The sequence below is a fragment of the Sinohyriopsis cumingii genome, chromosome 17 (assembly GCF_028554795.1).
Source record: "Sinohyriopsis cumingii isolate HCF-2022 chromosome 17, ASM2855479v2, whole genome shotgun sequence".
NCBI classification, from domain to species: Eukaryota; Metazoa; Mollusca; class Bivalvia; order Unionida; family Unionidae; genus Sinohyriopsis; species Sinohyriopsis cumingii.
Window position 1 is genome coordinate 97,516,165 of NC_142977.1, and position 21,632 is coordinate 97,537,796.

The 21,632-nt window shown below is 36.9% G+C and overlaps 1 protein-coding gene across 2 annotated transcripts in view; it reads left to right on the forward strand.

The window, feature by feature from the left end:
- Positions 1-21,632, forward strand: part of LOC149779505 (PAN2-PAN3 deadenylation complex catalytic subunit PAN2-like) — a 141,814-nt gene that overhangs the window by 45,008 nt on the left and 75,174 nt on the right. For both annotated transcript variants that reach the window (XM_089940204.1, XM_089940205.1), the window contains exons 6-10: positions 2,387-2,464; positions 7,131-7,249; positions 10,652-10,796; positions 13,842-13,977; positions 19,143-19,219. In XM_089940204.1, coding sequence (XP_089796330.1) covers positions 2,387-2,464; positions 7,131-7,249; positions 10,652-10,796; positions 13,842-13,977; positions 19,143-19,219 — 555 coding nt within the window. The remainder of the gene's footprint in view (positions 1-2,386; positions 2,465-7,130; positions 7,250-10,651; positions 10,797-13,841; positions 13,978-19,142; positions 19,220-21,632) is intronic.

The following is a 21,632-nucleotide window of genomic DNA, read 5'->3' on the forward strand; positions in this document are numbered from 1 at the left end:
AGATAGAAAGACATTTTTCTGTCTTTCCAGGAGGGCTTTATTCAGAGATAGTAAAGAAAGTTATCTGAATGTAATGTGATCAGTATTATCGGAGAAATATAATTTAGTTTTAAAAAATTTGCTTTCTGCTAATTGCATGACTTTGATGGAATTCAAAGCAGAACTTAAATTTTTTTTTCTTTTTTCTAAAAGTTTCTCTGATAAAGTGAAAAAAATACCTTTATTGCCATACTTTTTGGGAGAAAAAGCATCAGATATAGTGGACATGTCAGTGATGTTAGCTCAGTGTTTAAGGTTTCTTGGGAATAGCTGTATTAAAAATTATTTGTTATTATGATTCCTTTATAGCACAAAAGATAATTGATGACTGTCTTCAGCTTGGTGACTCTCTTTAGCATGATGACTCTGTCTTTAGCTTGCTAACACTGTCTTTAACTACATTTTATCTTTTTAATTTACAAAGCAGAGGACACATGATGATTGTCTTTAGCTACATTTTATCTTTTTACTTTACAAAATAGAAGATGCTTGTTAACTCAGTCTTTCTCAAAAAAATATTTTTTATACAAATATAGCAGATTAACTTTATGGAGAAAAATTCTAGAAAGTATAACATTTCAGCTTTTGAAGTACTTATCTGTAATCAAATTCAGTATTTTCTTTTATCAGAAGTTTAGTATTATGAAAACAAACTGGCTATGAGAAAATTTCTACTGAAAAAATATATGTACATTAATCCTGTCTACAGCAGCCACTCATGAGAAAATGCAAAATTGGCCTTTGTAGACAGGTGACCTCTAAAGGCAGGTATAGCTGTCAAACTTTGTTCATGATAAATGTATTCATTATGAACATTAGCCTTAATTATTATTAGTATTATCATTATTTTTATTTCACATGAATTATTATTAGAAGTAACAATAACATGCTATCAATATAAATATGTTTAGTTTAGCTATGGAGCAAAAGGAAAATTAACAAATAGGGTAAAATAAGTTCCACAAAAGGATACTGTATCCTCAGTTTTAATTTTTGACTTGCCAATGACAAGAGGTGTTATCTTATCTCCTGTAGAGAAATAACTGCATTTATTTATTAGTATCCACTCTGCTTGTTTTTGAATTTCTTGTAAAACCAGTCTGATAATTTAGATTCCCCTCCACCCACATAAGTAAGAAAATTACAGCTGTATACATGGACTAATTTATACATATCTCTCTCACTCTTTCTCTTTCTCTCTCTCTCTCTCTCTCTCTTATACACAAAAATACTTTCATCTTATTATCAGTAGAAACCTAAAACTGGTGGCCTAGTGATTAGAGCGTCTGCCTCGGATGCGGAAGGTCATGGGTTCAATCCCCGGCCGAGTCATATCAAAGACTTACAAAAATGGTACTAACAGCTGCCTTGCTTGGCACTCATCATTAAGAGGTTAGTGTTAGGACTGGGTGGGATATCATGCTACATGTGTGCAGCATGATGCCCCAGTGCTAGACATCACTTTAAACTGCCACACTGCAGACATCATAGCGATATGACTGAAAAATTGTTAAAGCTATGTTAAAAATCCAAATCACACGTTCTCTCTCTCTCTCTCTCTCTCTCTCTTATACACACAAACACATTCATCTTATTATCAGCAGAAACCGAAAAAAAAATTACTAATTGATAGCTTAACAGTAATTGTGAACACATGTCAGGGCAGGTGATATGATTAGGCATGAAAATGGGTGTTTACACTTTAAACAATTGATGGGTTAGGCAGTTGCTCAAACTCACCTAGATCAAAAGACAATTGGCTTTTGTTTGTGACCTTTGTTGATTAGATAATGAAATGAAGCTTCCTGGGGCTATTGTTTGTAGCACCTACACTGTTAATCTGTTTCCTATGACCCTTTCCACACCATTGTCATTTTACTGTAAGAATCAGTTTGTTCCTTCACTTTTGGATATGCTGATTTTCAGAAAATAGTATACAAGTTATTGAAGTTGTATTTGAATTTGTTTAGGTAAAATACTGGTAAAATTACATTTAATACAGAACTACAGCTTCTGTATTACACGCACATACAACACTATCATTTGTAGAAGTCATGTAGCGAAATGATATGGTCATTCACTTGTATGTCCAGAAATTTTCTGGACTGTTCTCAGTTTCATATTAACTTCAGGTCAGTTGTTGTGGTGCTAGTTTGAACCATCTGAAATGCAGCAGTTAGATATTTTTAATGAAATTATTTCAGAAGTTTACTGAGCTTAATTCTTTGCATGTGTCCATGATGCTTTGTTTTTCTGCCAGTCGATGATGACTGTTTTCAGAGAATCTTTATGGCATCCTACATGCCTTTTTAAAAGTGGTTAATAAATTATATACTGCTCTTTTCAGTTTAAAGTACCTGAGCCAGGCTGTGCCATATTTCGTGAGACAAGCAGGTGTCTGACTGTTGGGGACACAAGTGGAAAGGTTTGTTTGGTCTCTATGTAAGATGAATTATCATTAAATGATGCTGTATTTGATGTTGTGTAGCACACACCCAGCTGCAAATGTTGATTTAAATATGCCATTATGATTCTCAAGTGATTCCAAGCAAACAACTTAGACCCTGATCTGTTGATACATCACATGATAACAGATCTTTTTTTTTATACAGTCATTGCTCGTTAAGTTGGTTGCCTCATTATATAGCTGTTTTAGGACAGTATAAATGGTGAATTGCCACATACAAAACTTATGTGTCGTGTTCAAATTTTAATGGACCACAAACCAATCTCAAGTTGAGCTATGTTTCAGTCATTATGCAGTTACACATGGAGTGCTAAGCTTGTTTAAATTCCATTGTGGTATGGTTCACTGATGGTCTTGTTTAAACTCCACTGTGGTATGGTTCACCGATGGTCCTGTTGAAACTCTGCAGTGGCATGGTTCACTGACAGTCTTGTTTAAACTCCACTGTGGTATGGTTCACTGCTGGTCTTGTTGAAACTCTGCAGTGGCGATGGTTCACTGATGGTCTTGTTGAAACTCTGCAGTGGTATGGTTCACTGATGGTCTTGTTTAAACTCCACGTGGCATGGTTCACTGATGGTCTTGTTGAAACTCTGCAGTGGCATGGTTCACTGATGGTCTTGTTTAAACTCCACGTGGCATGGTTCACTGATGGTCTTGTTGAAACTCTGCAGTTGTATGGTTCACTGATGGTCTTGTTTAAACTCCACATGGCATGGTTCACTGATGGTCTTGTTGAAACTCTACAGTGGCATGGTTCACTGATGGTCTTGTTTAAACTCCACGTGGCATGGTTCACTGATGGTCTTGTTTAAACTCCACGTGGCATGGTTCACTGATGGTCTTGTTGAAACTCTGCAGTGGCATGGTTCACTGATGGTCTTGTTTAAACTCCACATGGTATGGTTCACTGATGGTCTTGTTTAAACTCCACGTGGTATGGTTCACTGATGGTCTTGTTTAAACTCCACAAGGCATGGTTCACTGATGGTCTTGTTTAAACTCCACGTGGCATGGTTCACTGATGGTCTTGTTTAAACTCCACGTGGCATGGTTCACTGATGGTCTTGTTTAAACTCCATGTGGCATGGTTCACTGATGGTCTTGTTGAAACTCTGCAGTGGCATGGTTCACTGATGGTCTTGTTTAAACTCCACAGTGGTATGGTTCACTGATGGTCTTGTTGAAACTCTGCAGTGGAATGGTTCACTGTAGGTCTAGTTGAAACTCTGCAGTGGTATATTTCACTGATAGCCTTGTTGAAACTGCAGTGGTATGGTTTACAGAATGTCTTGTTTAAACTCCACTGTGGTATGGTTTAAAGATGGTCTTGTTTAAACTCTGCAGTGGCATGGTTCACTGTAGGTCTGGTTGAAACTCTGCAGTGGTATGGTGAATTGATATTCTTGTTGAAAGTCTGCAGTGGCATGGTTCACTGATGGTCTTGTTTAAACTCCACTGTGGTATGGTTCACTTTAGGTGTATTTGAAACTCTGCAGTGGCATGGTTCACTGATGGTCTGGTTTAAACTCCGCTGTGGCATGGTTCACAGATGGTATGGTGGAACTGCATGGTTCACTAATGGTCTTGTTTAAACTCCACTGTGGCATGGTTCACTGATAGTCTTGTTGAAACTCTGCAGTGGCATGGTTCACTGATGGTCTGGTTTAAACTCCATTGTGGTATGGTTCACTGATGGTCATGTTGAAACTCTGCAGTGGCATGGTTCACTGATAGTCTGGTTTAAACTCCACTGTGGCATGGTTCACTGATCTGGTGGAACTGCTTTGGTTCAGTAGTTAAGGCATTGAACATGTGATCAGAAAGTGTGGGTTCATTTTCCATAATTCAGTCAGCCTGGATTGGCTGGTATGTCTTTGTGCAGGATACATTCAGAGTCTTGCTATTTTATAAAATGCCAAAACACCAAAGAAATGATGGGTCTAACACCTTGGTAGTTTTTTCCCCCATAATGTGTGCAAATTCACTCTTAAATTCACCATCAGACTTTTATAAAAATTTTCATGATTGTTAATTGGTCTCCTGTACAGTAGCAAAGCTTTCAAAGCTAAAATTGTATGGTTATCTTTGCTATGACAGGTTGTCAGTTGGGTACATTAACATAGACAATAGAATAGAGTATGACAATTTGTCATATAATGCTCAGTTTAATTTTATGACACCGTATCATAAAAATCATGCATTAGTATGGCATGGTACATAGCAATGTCACATAGCAATGTCATGGAGTGATGCCATATCATTAATGTTATTTGATATGTAGAATTTTAATCTTGTGTTCATTTGATAAGAAATTTCTTAAGCTTGTTAAAAAATACAATATGACACCTGTTGCGAGCAGCTCATGGTATATACATATTATTCAACTCTTTCCTAACATTCATGTCAAATGTCAACTCAAAATTAAGCCACCAGAGGATAATTATCCCACCTGTATTAGGGTGTTGATTGGAGCATACAACACTGGTCTGAAGAGAGAAAGCCAGAAATGATACATATGTCATTATCATTGCCACTGATGCTGCTACAGTCACTGACTTTATTATTTCTTAGTAACTTGCAGCAGAAAGATTGCCAATTTGAAACAAGGTCCCAGCAGTCTTTGCCACCTCAGACTTCTCACATGACTCTAGCTCTGCTGACACCATAATGCCATAATAGCCAGATCAGGCTGGTACAGACGCAGTATGCTGGCCTGTGTTGATCAGTCTTGGAAACAGCATGCATGTCCCAGTATTGATTATGCTGTTATACCCCTTGAGAAAATGTAGCAGGCCTTGGGGCCTGATGAGAGCTTACCTTATTTCTCATTCACTTACCTTATTCCTCATCATCTTAAATTATGCTCAGTTTCACTGGTTCTGGCTGTCTATACACATTCCCTATCTTAGATCTGTGATGCAGACAGTGTATGAAACCCTGTTATGCCATTTTCTGTCCCAGCTTTGTTGCAGACTTACAAAAGCAATGCAGGCTTGGATGATAAATTTCTCAGACCTGGTTTAATTGTAGGCCAGTAGTGGTCAAAGTAACTTCCATTCCCATATGCATGGTATCAGTCTCAGACTTTAAAAGACATTTAAAATCAGTGTCTAGAGACAACTATTCTTCAGCGTGGTTTATCATCCCCAACTATCTACTTCCCTGCCCATTCACCACTACCATATAAGAGGCTTCATTGTATCTCCACCCCTTTGTCTTTGAAGATGTATGCTTGCAAGTCGCATCTTCTCTACTTGATCTGATAATGTCCCAGCAAGACTGCCGTTTGTGCATCCATTGAAGAAGTCTCCTGGCTTCTGCCTCAAGAGTTCTGCCCACCTCCTACTGCTTTGTCAGTGGTCTCTTACAGAATATCTGCATCCAAGAAAATCCAGTTTCATTTAAAGATGCCATAATTTGGTTGAGTTACTGACATCTTGCACTGTTTTGAAAGGCAACTTCGAAACACAAATGTCAGCAGGCCTTTCTTTTGGCAATTATAACTTTTCAGTCAGGTCTTCTCCAATATACACACATGCCAGTTTTCTACCCCAAAGTTCTGGATATATTAACAGACTTATTGTAAGGCAAGGAATATTGAAACCATTTGTATGCATGGATGGAAAACCTTCACTTGATGAAACAGCTGGTCTGCATCATCATAGTTATTAGTTTCATGCTTCAACTGATTACATTCCTCTGTTGTCATGTATTTCCCAATACCATTCAATTCAGAGGTTCTGCATCAGAAAATAAACACTCTTCTCATTAAAATGGCAGTAGCCAGGTTTAGAATGGAAACTCCCGTGATCGATCATCAAAGCCATACAGGAGGGAGATCTTTCCTTCAGGATGTGTACCTTCATATTCCCACTCACAGGTCTTCTTGGAAGTTTATGAAGTTAAATTTCAGGAACACCCATTTTACCAATTCAAGGCCAATATTTTTTTATCAGGATCACTTTAGTCTGAATTTATTTTCTGCATGATAATTTAAATTATGTAGTGATTCGTTACACTGGTATAGTTCTAGCCAGGTAGGTCACAGCAGAATATATATATATATATATATATATATATATATATATATATATATATATATATATATATATATATATATATAGTACTAGTAATGTTATTTTGTATTATTATTTTTACATCCATGTGTCAAAAAATAGCTGGTATTAGAAATGGGAAAAAGTTTTGTAGAGATAACATTTGTAATTGGTAATTACTCTCTTGTTGAAAACGCATTTTCAAGATCCATAAGAACAAGACAAACAAGATGAATCGTCATAGACCTGCAGATGCTTGTAGAAATGGTTGCTGAAATGATTAATAACATTGTCATGGTGTGAGAGACGAAAATTTCATCTGATCTAAATTATTCAGTACAAAAAAAAATTTACTTTAAATTGCTGACAATTGTATAATGAAAACAAGCAACAGAACATTAGATATCATTATTACCCTAGGGTACAAGCTGTATCTTGATCTAGTATTATTACTGTTGTAAAGCCCTCAAATTCCCAGATTTGCTGTATCTTGATGCCATATTATAAAGCCCTCAGATACCTTGAATACTGCCAGTATGTAATTAGCATTTTGTGTACTTGGGTAGGTGACTCTATATGACCGCAATACGATGAAGGCAGAGCATTTTCTGGATGCACACTCAGGCACACTGTCAGACTTTGATGTCCATGGCAACATGCTCATCACCTGTGGCTATTCCAGCAGGTTAGTATTAGTTATAATTGGTCATTGTATTTTCCAGTGTATAATTAGCTTTAATTGTCATTGTATTTTCCAGTGTATAATTATCTATAATTGGTCATTTTATTTTTCAGTGTATAATAATAATAAAAAAAGAAAGAATACTATGAACAGCTTAGATTTGGATGTTTTGTCTTACAATACAACACAATCCATGTTGTTCACTTTAAAACATAACTAACTACCATATATACTTGTTTATTAGTTGAGTCAAACTGCAGACATCATAGATTGTGATCTGCTGTAGCATAATGCACATGCAGATCAGGGTCTCTGTTGGTTGTTCTACTGATTGATTACTCCTAATAAATTGCACAGACCCAGATCTGCAGGTGCATTATGCACCTGCTTATCTGGGTCTGTGCATTTGGACTTGTCTTACAAGTGAGTATTTATGGTACTTGAGTAAAATAACAGCATGAACCCAGATCATCCAGCACATTGTCACATCATCTAGCCTAGAATTCAAGCAAACAGCTGAGATTATTTTGCTAAAAAATTGCACTCTTTAGGAGTCATACTTCCAACTAAGCAGAAGTATTTTTTAGGAGCAACATTGCCAGGTCCAAATGTTTTTCATGAAGTTATCTTAAATAATTATGAAGATATTTGATTTCAGAGTTTGAGGTAAGTAAATTCTCAGGACTGATTTCAAGACAGAAATTAAAAGTTGTTGTTGTAGGGTTTAATGCCATTTTTCAGCACACGATAGACTATACATGGCGGCCAGTATTAATGGTGGAGGAAGAACCCAGGAAATCCCTGGAAAGAACCACCGACCCTCGAGAAGCTACTGGCAAGCTTTCCCACATACCCACATTGGCTGAATCTGAGACTTGAACATATGCAGACAGAGGTGAGATGGCAGTGATCCGTAACAGAGAGCACTTTAGACCACTCGGGGCCCCCGAAATTAAAAGCTTTGGCCAGTTTATTCTTCAGATATGTTACTCATGGTTACCATGCTGGTGGGAAATGTGTGTTACATCTTAGGCAGGGGAAAACTCCAGGACTCCAGAATACTGCCTTCTGGTTTTATATTTTCTCAGGAGGTGTCATCAATGACAAATCTTTTGGAAGTTCATCATATTCACGACAGACTAAATATATTTTGGACTCACTGTCCCAAAAGAAAGAACAAAATTAAAAAATAATCACTTCATCCTCTGGTTTTCAGTCATGTCTGTACTCACTGGATTGATCATTGGTTGATCTATCTGTGACATGGGGGAATTAAACTCCCATCTTTTGTCTCTCCAGTCTCAGATCTGAAGGCCTGGGTAATCGGTGCTTTTTTCCATATATTATCCACCAATGCCACTGACTCCAAAGATTTTCCAAATGACAGTAGAATTGGAGTGCTGTCATCCTGATTGCTACCTTCAAGTAGGAACAATCATGGATAAACAACTTGTTAAATCTGACAGAGGAAATTCCAAGGCAAACAGGGACATTTCCTCTTCTGGTCAAGCAACCTCACCTCAGTAACAGGATCTACTCCCAGGTCTGTTGAACCTGCACATCTGGATCATATTAAACAAGTCCTCAGGAAGAAGTACATACCAGGTGGTGGAGAGAATTGCTTGGGCTAGAAGGTCTACTAGTCCGAAAGCATATGCATGAAGTTAAGAATTTTCTTAACGGTGCCAGTGAAGACACATGACACATGACACATTCCTCCACATAAGGCATCAATAACTTTCTGCTATAGTTCTTCGAAATAAAGAAGTTAGCTCCCGTCATGATAAAAGGTTACTGTTCCACAATCTCAGACATGCTGCATCATCACAGAAGAGAGGATACAGAACAAAATTAGGACCTATCCGATCTTCTGGTGAATTTTAACATGTCGCAAGCAAAGGCATTGGCTCAGTGCCCAAATGGAATCTAACATAGTTTCTAACATGGTTAAATTAGGTCCCATTTGAAGCATTCTGAAGTTTATCATTGGTTCATTGGTCATGTAAGATCTACATCCTACTTGTCCTCACTGACCACTCTGGTGGCCAAAGTGGTTAGAAGGTCCACCTTGGATGCGGGAGGTTGTGGGTTCAAACCCTGGCCAAGTCATACCAAAGATTTATAAAAATGGTACAAGCAAGTGCCTCATTTGGTATCCAGCATTAATAGGTTAGTGATGGATGGGACATGATGCTACATGTCTGCGGCATTTTGCCCAGTTCTGGACATCACTATAAACTGCCACACTGCATATCTTACCGATATGACTGAACACACACACAAACACACATCCTAGCTACAGCAGGCAGGATCAGTTTAGTCAGTTGATCTGAAACTATTTATAGTTCTGTCAAGATGGGTCAGTATCATTCATAATGCCCTTGTTTTCATTTCCGACAACATACTTCACTCACGGGCAGGCAGTCTTTTGTTGTGAAACATCTGTCCGAACTGGACAGTTCAACCCATGGTCATCTACTTCAGCCCAGGATCAAGTGAGGGCTTTGAAGTGGTACTTAAAAAGAATCAAGCCGGTGTGTTGATTTTTACCTTTGAAAGAGGAAAAGGTTGATATCTCAGTTCAGGCTCTGTTATGCTGGATAAGATGGATATTTCATTCTGCACACAGCAAATTAACCCCAATTCAGATGAAGTTGTTATGCATTTTGACTCCTGAGGTTAGGGCAGCCACAACAAACATTGCATTTGAGTATAACTGTTTCCTAGCTGATATTACACAAGCTATTGGATGGAATAGACTTTTCTCTTGTTTCTATCTCTGAGATCTTGCGTCCTTAAAGGCTTACTTAAACCTGGTGGGATGTAGAGCAGCAATGCAACAGGCTACCATCATGGGTCATTTGGTAGCTTCTCAATGATGTGGCAGTGCAACTTCTGCTGGATTTGTTGGATGAATTTTTTCCCATTCTCTCAAAATCTGCATCTTTTCACATGGGATCATTACTTAAGCCAGGCATATAAAATATTTACACATACAAAAAATACTTATGTGCATTGGAACAGTATCAAATGCTTTATAATTCTTTTTTCAAAGGGCTAAAATAAGATAAACAATATTTAAAAGCTAATTTTATTAACAGATGACTGATTTAGCAGATACCAGTAGCCTTGTTAATCTCTGGGAGTGAAACACAGTGGCTAATTTTTTTCATTGGGTCTTTAAATTCCGGGCTCAGGGCAATAAAGAGAACCATGAAAATTGGTCACCCATGAAAATTTCTGATCCTACAGTATGCAGTTTTCTCGATAAAACTGGATTAGTTTTGGTCATACAACTTGTACAGTAGTGACGGGTTTATTTATTTCACAATACGTCTTAGGTTTTTGATGGTATATGGCCCCTTTTTTCCAATTATGATGCATCATATGTTCTTGTCTTTATAGACATGGTACCCTGACAGCGGATAGATATCTGATGGTATATGACTTACGAGTGATGCGAGCCATGACTCCAATACAAGTCATCATTGATCCTACTTTCCTCAGATTTGTTCCAACTTATTCCAGCAAACTGGCCGTGGTCTCTCAGGTAAGTCTTTTGATCGCTTCACATGCTTTGAAATAAAAAAGCCCCCAGAAAATCAGATTTGTAGCTTTGTTTTTAGTTGAAAGCAGGAAATGAAAATGTTGCTCCTCAGATATCCTGTAAGACTTCCTTTGATATCTAGTTGGTCTTAGATGAAAATGTTGCTCCTCAGACATCCTGTAAAACTTCGTTTCATGTGAAGTTGGTTCTAATTGAAAATAATGCCAGTCAGATATCCAATTTTATAGCTATGGTGGCCATGTTGAAAATCTTATTGCTACTTGTCCAGAATTAATAATCGTAGTGACATAGGGTTTTCACTAAAGACATTTCAAGATAAATAGTTGGTCCTAAATGAAAATGGTTTTATTTAGACTTTAATTATATCCACCATGGTAACCATCTTATATTTTCACTATAAATCTTATGTTCATAGAAATGGTGTTGATCAGTGGTGGTCATCTTGAAAATCTTCTTACCATGTCTCCTCTTAATGGCTTGGTCATATGCACATAGTGATTAACTAAAAAATTAACTAAAACACTTCACATTAAATGCAGTTGGTCTTATATGATAATGATGCAACTGGGATGTCCCACAATTTGATGAATCTCAACAGTTTTAAACAGCTTATAATAGCAACATAAAAACCATTTCTTTCTTGCAGTATATAGCTGTTCCTGTATTAAAATGATGCTGATTTATTCCCAAAATGGCTGCCTTGGTGGCCCTCCTGAAAATCTTAGTTACTTTTCCTGAGCAGATGGTTTATAAACATGGGCTTTTCACATCAAGTATGAGGCTTAATCTGATTAAAAAAGTATGTGCCTCGGATGCAGGAGGCCACAGGTTCCAACCCTGGCCAAGTCATATGAAAGACTTATTACAAAAATGGTACTAACAGCTGCCTTGCTTGGCGCTCAGCATTAAGAGGCTAGTGTTAGGACTGGTCAGCATGGTGTCAGAATAATGTGACTGGGTGGGACATGATGGTACATGTCTGTAGCTTGATGCCCCAGTGCTTGACATCACTGTAAATTGCCACACTGCAGACATCATAGTGATATGACTGAAAAATAGTACAATCTACATTAAAAATGTTAAATCTCACTCACTGATTAAATGGTATTGACTTGACCTCCAACCTTGCACATCTCAGAAATCATATCGTCCCTAATCCTTTTGCAAGATGTTTTCATTAAAACCCTTTTCAGGATATTTAATTGGGTCTGAATGAAAATGATGCAGATCTGACCATCAGAGTAATGGTGATTGAGGTTGTAAACTAGACCTAATTGAACATGGGCTCGAATCAAGGGTCATAGCTTGCATTTATTACATCACTGAGCTTATAAAAGTAAAGAGCTGATCAGAAGCAGTATAAAACAATTAACATCACTTGGATTATTTCAGCATGGTCAGTTTGGCTTCATGTTTGGTCAGATGAATATATATGATCTGAAGTAGTTCAGAAAGGATTAATGATGTTATTGGTTTGTTTGGATTAGTCATTACTAAAGAACTCAAGTGGCATAAAATAGGTCAGTTTGGCAAGTTTGTTAAGATCTATATCATGCACTATCTCCACATGCTAAAATGCTGAAATCTAAAGAACTGATCATTTGAAATTAAATGAATTTCATTCTGCCATTCCTGTAAAATCAGTTTGAAGAACTTCCCAAACTCAATCCAGAGAGCTCCAAACTTGAGCAGTTATGGCAGGCAATCAGCAACCTGAATCTATCCACAGGCCAGAATTTTAAAAAAAAACAACTTTTTGGTGGACTCCAGAGAGCACCAGTCTTTGAATGTTCTTGCAGTCAACTGAGCCTGAATGTACACACAGGGAGGAAAGAGTTTAAACTTCTTGGTGGAGTTGGCTAAGTTGCATTAATATTGCCACCTTCCAATGCAGACATTGAAAGGGCATTTTCTATTCTGAGGAAAATTCAGGCTGATTCCAGAGCAAACCTAGATCCATTGAGGATACATCATCTCCAGAATGTTAAGGTCAGCAATGATGAGGAATGCAACAGATAAAATCCAGGCACTGATCCTCTAAGAAAGGCTAAAAATGCTTGTTCTACATGCAGGGGCAGTATGAAAGGCAATATGTTACTGTGAAAGGACTGATATAAAGATGGTATGAAAGGCAATACATTACTGTGAAAGGACTGATATAAGGATGGTATGAAAGACAATATGTTACTGTAAAAGGACTGATATAAGGATGGTATGAAAGGCAATATGTTACTGTAAAAGGACTGATATAAGGATAGTATGAAAGGCAATATGTTACTGTAAAAGGACTGATATAAGGATGGTATGAAAGGCAATATGTTACTGTAAAAGGACTGATATAAGGATGGTATGAAAGGCAATACATTACTGTAAAAGGACTGATATAAGGATGGTATGAAAGGCAATACGTTACTGTGAAAGGACTGATATAAGGATGGTATGAAAGGCAATATGTTACTGTAAAAGGACTGATATAAGGATGGTATGAAAGGCAATACATTACTGTGATAGGACTGATATAAGGATAGTATGAAAGGCCACAAGTTACTATGAGAGGACTTATATAAGGATGGTATGAAAGGCCACAAGTTACCGTGAGAGGACATACAAGGATGGTATGAACGGCAACATGTTACTTTGAAAGGACAGATACAAGGATGGTATGAAAGGCAACAAGTTACTGTGAAAGGACTGATGTGCATATTTTAATACAGAATTTTTTTTTTTCAATAGTTATTTTTGTCCATTTGCATACAAAAAATTGGGTTTAATAAAAATTTTCCAATTTGGAGTAAACATTATGATAAAATTTTGCAAATCTCTTGATTTGCCTTTTGCTGATATCTGTATGAAATGGTGCCCTATGAAGGCTTTTTGCAAATATCAGTAGATTGGAAGAAATTTGTCCAAAAGTGCTATTTCATTGTTACAGAGGCAAGTCTTCAAAGGTTGTCCAAATGAAGTAAAGATTTTAATCAATTTATTCATAAATATTTTGCATCAAAACATCTATTTTATGCATTTCAGGTAGGTCAGTTCCAGTTGATTGAGGCAACAGCCAATACGCCTATGTTTGTGTACCAGGTCAACATGAATGCTGGACTTATCATGAGCTTTGATGTCTCCAACAACTACCAGGCCATGGCATTTGGTGACAGTCATGGTATGTTCAGGACATTATTCTGACCCGGACCTTTCATTTTGAATTTTTTGATAACTGAGATGCATTGGTTCATCTTGGATGTACTTTCCTTTGGTATGACATTTATAATTACTTTCTCCTTCTAATACCTCTTATTGTTTGTGTCATATGATGCAGCTATTTAAACTCAAAATTTTAGATTTTGTATGGTTGTTTTTGAAAAAGGTGTGCACAGCATTGTTGGATTAGGCTTATGATTGTGGTCCTATCCATGTATCAGTGCTAGATTTCACATGGCATTATTATACTGGTGTGTTGTTATACGTATCCTTTTTGGGGGGGTTGCACCAAAACAAATGATGGCACCTTGCATCACGTGTGTTGGCAACAAACATGCAGTTCTGTGACATTCTCTAGTTGTATAGAAGAGAAGAAATTTTCAGAGTAGAGAAATAAAACGTGTTGTCTTGCCCTAGTGAAGCTTGATCACGAAAAGTTGTTGTTGTGGGGTTTAACGCCATTTTTCAGCACACGATAGGCTATACATGGTGGCCAGTATCAGTGGTAGAGGAAGAACCTGGGAAAACCCCAGGAAGAACCACCAACCCACGAGAAGCTACTGACAAGCTTTCTCACATACCCACATTGGCCGAATCCTAGACATGAACCCACGCAGACAGAGGTGAGATGGCACTGATCCATAATGGAGAGCGGTTTAAACCACTCGGCCACTCGGCAGGCAAAGGGGATTTTAATTAACTTGCCCGTACCTCATTAGCTATTAAGCATTTTCATTATCAATCAAAATACAGTTTATAGTCTTTGTAATTTGATGTAATTACTTGTCAAACATGCAGTAGTTACTTTATTCCTCAAAAATAACATATTTTGCTATATAATTAAGTAGCTATTTCTGTCTGATTCATTACCGGGGCCCAGAGTGGCTCAGTGGTCTAAAGTGCTCACCATTATGGATCTATGCCATTTCACCTCTGTCTGCGTGGGTTTGAGTCAAAAGTTCGGCCAATGTGGGTATGTGAGAAAGCTTGCCAGTAGCTTCTTGTGCATTGGTGGTTCTTTCCTGGGTTTTTCTGGGTTCTTCCTCCACCATTTATACTGGCTGCCATGTATAGTTTATCTTGTGCTGAAAAATGACATTAAACCCTACAAGAACAACAACAACTGATTCATTACTTGATCACATCAGTATTTGGAAATAAACTCTGCTACTACCCTGAATACCGTCTTTCTGGAAAAAGTTAAGAAATTCATCTGTTTAATCTGTATTCCTTCTAGATACTAAAGATAATATCTATGGGAATTAACTCTTCTGTGAACTATTATAATAGCCTCCCTTTTCCTTCACTAAGTGGACTGCTCCGGTGGCCTAGTGGTTAGAGCATCTGCCTCGGATGCGGGAGTTCATGGGTTCAATCCCCGGCCAAGTCATACCAAAGACTTACAAAAATGGTATTAACAGCTGCCTCGCTTGGCGCTCAACATTAAGAGGTTAGTGTTAAGACTGGTCGGCCTGGTGTCAGGATAATGTGACTGGGTGGGACTCATGCTAGATGACTGCGGCATGATGCCCCCGTGCTTGACATCACTGTTAACTGTCACACTGCAGACATCGTAGCGATATGACTGAAAAATTGTTAAAGCTACGTTAAAAATCCAAATCACACACACACTTTCACTAAGTGGCTACCCATCTACTGTATGTTCTCCTACTTGTGCTTTTGTTTGATGTTGTAAACAATATTTTATTATGCATTTTGTGTTACACATAGTTTATGCAGCTGTGAAAATCTTTGAATTTGAACAGTGACCTCCTTGAGTTTCAAACAAGTGAAAATCCTTGAATATGTTGAATATCTCTTTGAATTGGTTCATACAAGGTATAAAAGACTTATCACTTTTGAAATTCCGAATTTTGTTTACATACATATTTTCCAAAATAATTATTAAAAACAATGGAATAAAATTGTGTGGATCAAATAATGTGACATGAGTAGCTTGCCAGTGTCTGTTTGCTGTAGTTTGCAGTTGTTGCATGTTAATTAGTGAGCCCCAGACTCCTTCTGTTTTAGCCAACTTGGATTGACCTTTTATCTGACAATGAATGGGTGTTCCAGATCATTTCAGAAAGTCTGCAGAACTAATTTTTCCACCCCCACACTTCTTTCTTCACCCCTCTATGATGGCTGTCCTGAATGAACACAAGAAGGCCGACAGTTTAATATAGGAGATCAAGCTAGTTCTGTCAAAGTGGTTAGTGGCAATAGTTTGCAAGAACAACTCAACAGACTTTCACTCTAGGCTCTTCTTGATACCTGAAGGCCAGTAATATATTCCGACCTGTCATAGATCTGAGCAGGCTGAATCAGTTCATTGTTGCTCCAAGTGAAATTATATGAATATGCAATCAGCCTAGACTTTACAGATGTGTACTTCCACATTGCCATACACCTGGCATCATGTTGGTATGCTTACTTATGTTAAAGTGGGACAACATATCAGTTTTTCATGCTCTTTCAATCAGATTAAATCTCAGCCCATGGTCTTTCACAGGACCTGTATCATGGTCCAATTCACAGGACCTGTATCATGGTCCAATTCAGCAATGGTTGTGTACATGGATGATTGTCTACAGAACAATATTGTAAATCCTTTCCTGTGTTCAGTATCTTGTAAATTGGGACAAGGTGAACATTTGGAACTTCTCAACATTTGTCCTTGTTAGTATGCAATTCCTGATTCATCTTAGTTTTGTTGAACTTCAGTCTCAGTGAATGTTTCACCAACTCCATAGTTTTCTCACTGGTGCAGCAGATTTGCTGTTTGATTGCCATTGCAGATGGCCCTTCTGACCCTGTGGCCACTTAAATCATCAGACAGTGATCCCGACTGAGATCCACACTTACCATGCCAGTGGCAGGACAGGAGGGGTTAATGGTGGAAGTCCATTTGGACGTTCACCAACCAGTGGTCATGATCTGCAAAGATAATAGATCATTAGGTTGAGTGGGCTCACTTACTGCCTTGCTTCATGAGAGTCCGCAGCAAATGGGCTCCATAGGAGAAGACCTTTTATTTCAGCATTTCAGTGCTTACTATGCTTGGAAAGACCTGCTTCATGGGAGGGTCATCTTAATAGTATCTGAAAATAATATAGTGGTGAACTATCTACACATGGCAACATCAGATCACTATACATACCTGTTTCATGGAATGAGAGTTCCTCCACTAGTGTGCTTGATACTGTATCTCAGTGAGGGTCTGATATATCCTGGGCAAATTCAGCATCCTGGCTGATTCATTGATATACTTCTTTCCAGCAAGGTGGAACTACAAACTGACCACCTTTGTTGCTTCATTCCCAGACTGCCTAATACCTCTTCTTATGTTAATGTGATAGAAGAATGTATTCAAAAGACTTTTTTTATATTAAATTATGTCTCTTCAATTATACTTACCCAATCACATTACTTTTAAAACCTGCCAACCTCCTTGGTAGTTTGAACATCCTAAGATGATGTATTGCTCAGCTTAAACATGGTGGTCAGTTGAGATAATGGGTACGAGTTTATTATAGACAGAAATGATAACATTTTTCTTCCTTTCTGGAGGGATGGTTTTGGTAGGTAGCAGAGATTATGATCCTAACAATAACGTGATTGGGTAGGTATTCTCAGAAACCCATAGTTTACTATATAAAAGTAATTAGCTTTTTGGTAACAGTGGTAGACTGGCATCATTTGTATAACCTTTGATGGTCTTGTCAAGTTTATACAAGTGATGCTAATCTGTTGTCAGATTTGGTCACCATGCGTAAAAATAAAAAACTATTAAACAACTTTTTGAAAATCACTGAACAGAATTTAATCAAAAATGTTATGGAAGGCATATTGGTATGAAGGCCTGTGGAAAAATGATGCTAGTCCTTCATGAAATATGGTCTCCATTACCAAGAACAGGAAAACCTTAAAACAATATTTTATCCACAGCTAAAGGAAAGAATTTGACCACACTTAGTGGAACCCATCCTTGCATAAGCTCCTTTCTAGTGAATATAAATTATTCATGATCCCTGTCAGATAGCCAATAGTACTTAAAGCAGAAGGAAAACAAAACTTTAAACAGCTTCATCTCCAAACAACTGAAGAAAATTTGACACAACTCAATAGAAAATAGCTTGGCATGAAGACCATTTAAGTGCGCATAAAGGATGCTAAATAACCATCAAATATGGTGATTGTTACTAAAACGTAAGATACACCATCATCAACACCACTGAATAGAATTGGACCAAAGCTTTACAGAAAGCATGCTTGCATGAAGACCTTTCACATTTATACAAATGCTGCCCTCTGCCATCAAGTATGGCTGCTGTTACTAAAAATAGAAAAGTTTTAAGTAGCTTTTTCTAAATAACTGCCTAACAGAATTTGACCAAATTTGACTGAAAGTGCCTTGTTTGATATTTATGTGAAAGGAACCATATGGCTTTCATTATTAAAGGTAGAATACTTAACTTTATAAATATTTGCTGAACAGAATTTGATTAACTTTAAATATTTTAGAAATGATACTGATGCACAGTCAGATACGGAAAAAGATACAAATTCAAGGGCATGTGATAGGCAGGTAATTGATCAGATTTACTTTGGCCTCATGTTTCTTGTCTGTCAACCTTTTATGTATATAGATTTAAACTTTAATCTTGCTGGGAATCTTGCAGAAAGGCATATATATATATATATATATATATGAAAAGATCTGTTCCTACTTTTATCTCCAATATCTATTTCAGGATTAGAAGTAATTGCTTGAATTAATTAATATTAGTGTAAGTAAGCAAGTATCTGATTATACATGCATCTCACGAAGTCATTTAAAATTTCCAGTCAGTCTTCTTTGTTTTGAAATGCCTCCTTTCTTCCCAATGCCAGTGTAAACACTGTTCTGCAGGAATATTCTGCATTGTTAAGCTTCACAAATGTATGATCATTTTGGAAAATTCAGTGTATTTAGTTTTATCTGTTTTTGGAACATATTGGCAGGAATTGGAAAATTATTTAGCTTCTTAAATTTACATGAGGTAAAATAATAATTTGACTAAAAAGATGATACTGTACAAATATTTCCTCCGATACAGTATCTCTTAAGTTTTCTTTTCTTTGCAGGTTGCATGCATTTATTTACCACCGGTAACCAGGTTCACTTTAATGATCATGTCCTAGGCCCAGAATATGCAGATCCCGTAAGTAAACTGAAAGAAACAGCATTATCATCTCTAGTTAACAACCTTTGAATTCTGTGGCATAAATGAAAGTTAACATTTTTGAATGAATTAATTTGATGTTTTAGCCCAAATAGCTTAGAACACTAAATTAATCTGTCCAGTTTGTAACCTGATGCATTACTGAAAAATCATAATAGCCATATGACAAAAATATTCATCATGACACGTTCAGAGATGCTTCAGTTAGTGAATAAGTTGAGTCATATCTGATGTTAATTAAATAGCATTATCCAGTGCTGGAGCCTGGTAATTCTTACTAGTAACATGGGGTAGGGTTGTGTCATTATACAAAATTTACATGTGGACATACACCTGATTTGATAGGGAAATATGCTGTATAGATTGCAGAAAGGTCCCTTAAAGTGACAGTAACTTAGCAGCAACTAGAAAAATCATTCAGTGTTTAAAACAGTCTATATGTTTACTCATGTGTTGCATTAAAATCTGTTCAAAATAAACTGTATTGATTTATGAGTATATGAAATCAGACCCCAAACCACAATGTGCTGAGGGCTGTTCCAGTAAAACATATATCCCCCCCGGGGACGGCACTTAAAAAAAACTTCTGTAGGAGGTTGTGTTTCGAACTATTTTGATTCTGACAGTGGAAGGTTGGTTAGGAAAATCACTTCTGTTGTGGGTTGTGTTAACAAAATGAGAAATTGCTGGTGGGGTTGTCAGAAAAAAAAAAAAAAACCGAATATATATTTAAAATCGCATCTAATCCCCCCCTAGCGGTCTAAACGTGAATAAAACATTGGGTCAGAAAATGATGCCAGTACACGCGAGTGCACATAATTTGTACGAATTTGCGTACTTTTAAAGCAATGATACGCGTTCGGCAAATTACGTCAACATCGCAGGTATAAAAAATGTGCTTTGTGCAGTATGCAATTTTTATTAAACTTTTAACTTTAACTTTAAAAGTGCATTTCGCGACGTAATAAGTGAGTTCACGATAATATACTGTGTGCCGCCATATTTGTTGTGACGTCGCGAGTCAAAGGTCAAAGGGACCCAAGCGGTACAGGTGGCGCTATACAGTTTTGCATTTTCCATAGGGTTAGGATTTTAAAGAAAAAGAATTTCCCTGGCTTTCCTCACTGGTTATACTGGCTATTTAAAAAAGACCTTGTTTATCTTAGGTATAATGCAAAGAACCTTTAATTCCCTTTATTTTGGTGTATGATTGATGGGTGTACTATGGGTTATAGAGTATACAGCCTGGCCTTACTTCAGATGTGCACCATTCAAAAATGTGCTAGCTCTACTTGATCATTTTCACTTCCTGAACTTCAGAGGTAAATTGTATAAAAAAAGAGCCGATAACTGTTTTTACATTTTATATATTTGGTAATTCATTCATTGCACTTTCAGAAGCTGGTATTGTCTAGTCTGGCAAAATTCATTTTCCCTATTTTAATAGCTGCTATGTATAGTGTACTTTAGACTAATTCAGGCTGATTTTTTAACACAAGGGAGCCGTCATTTTAGTTAGCAGTGTGCTTAAATCATGTAAAATTTCCAAAAGTACAATATCCAAAAGAAATATCATCCACATTACATTAATGTAGCATAGAGGTATGCCAACATTCTCTCCATTGTGCATGTTTTAAATGTGAACTACCTCACCTTACATACGTCACTCTCTCAAAAGTACATATTATCTGGTGAGCGCCCCCATAAAGAAGATATAGGTATTATTTTTGTATGATTTAATTATGTTTATATGGCTGAAACATTTAAGTCGCAAGCATCAAAACAATCCTTTTGAATAATTCTCCTGCCTTTCCCCCCACAGAACAGTATATGAGTGTCAGTCTCTAACAAGTCCAGCCTCCCCCTCCATGATAAAAAGTGAGCTATTTTAAGAATGTACATTACATTTTGTAAACATAGCAACCAATGTTATGCTGAGTGACAGGAACATGAAACTAGCCAGAATTATTTCTGAGATATCAACAATGAATTTTACAGTTTGAAAAGGGAGGTAACTCGTCAGGTTCATAAAGGTCAAAGGTCAAAGTGTAAAATATTTGCCTATTTAATATGGAAGAAGTGAATTCACTTTCTCTTCATTTATTTTTTTTATTTCATTGCAAATAAATGAAAAGAAACATTTTCACCATATATTTCTGTCACTTATTGCAACAGTTTTAAATTTAAGTTGACTCTATTCCTATATTCTAAGACTTCTAATTTCCCCATAATTAAAGTCACTACTCACACAAACATACCTCATGGCAAATTATGTAAGCAAGAGAAAAATGAGCATAATTAGCTTATTTTCATGCTTAGCATCAATATGATTGTATCATTTTATTCAGAACATTATACATAATTATATGAAAATAAAAAAAATAATTGCAAA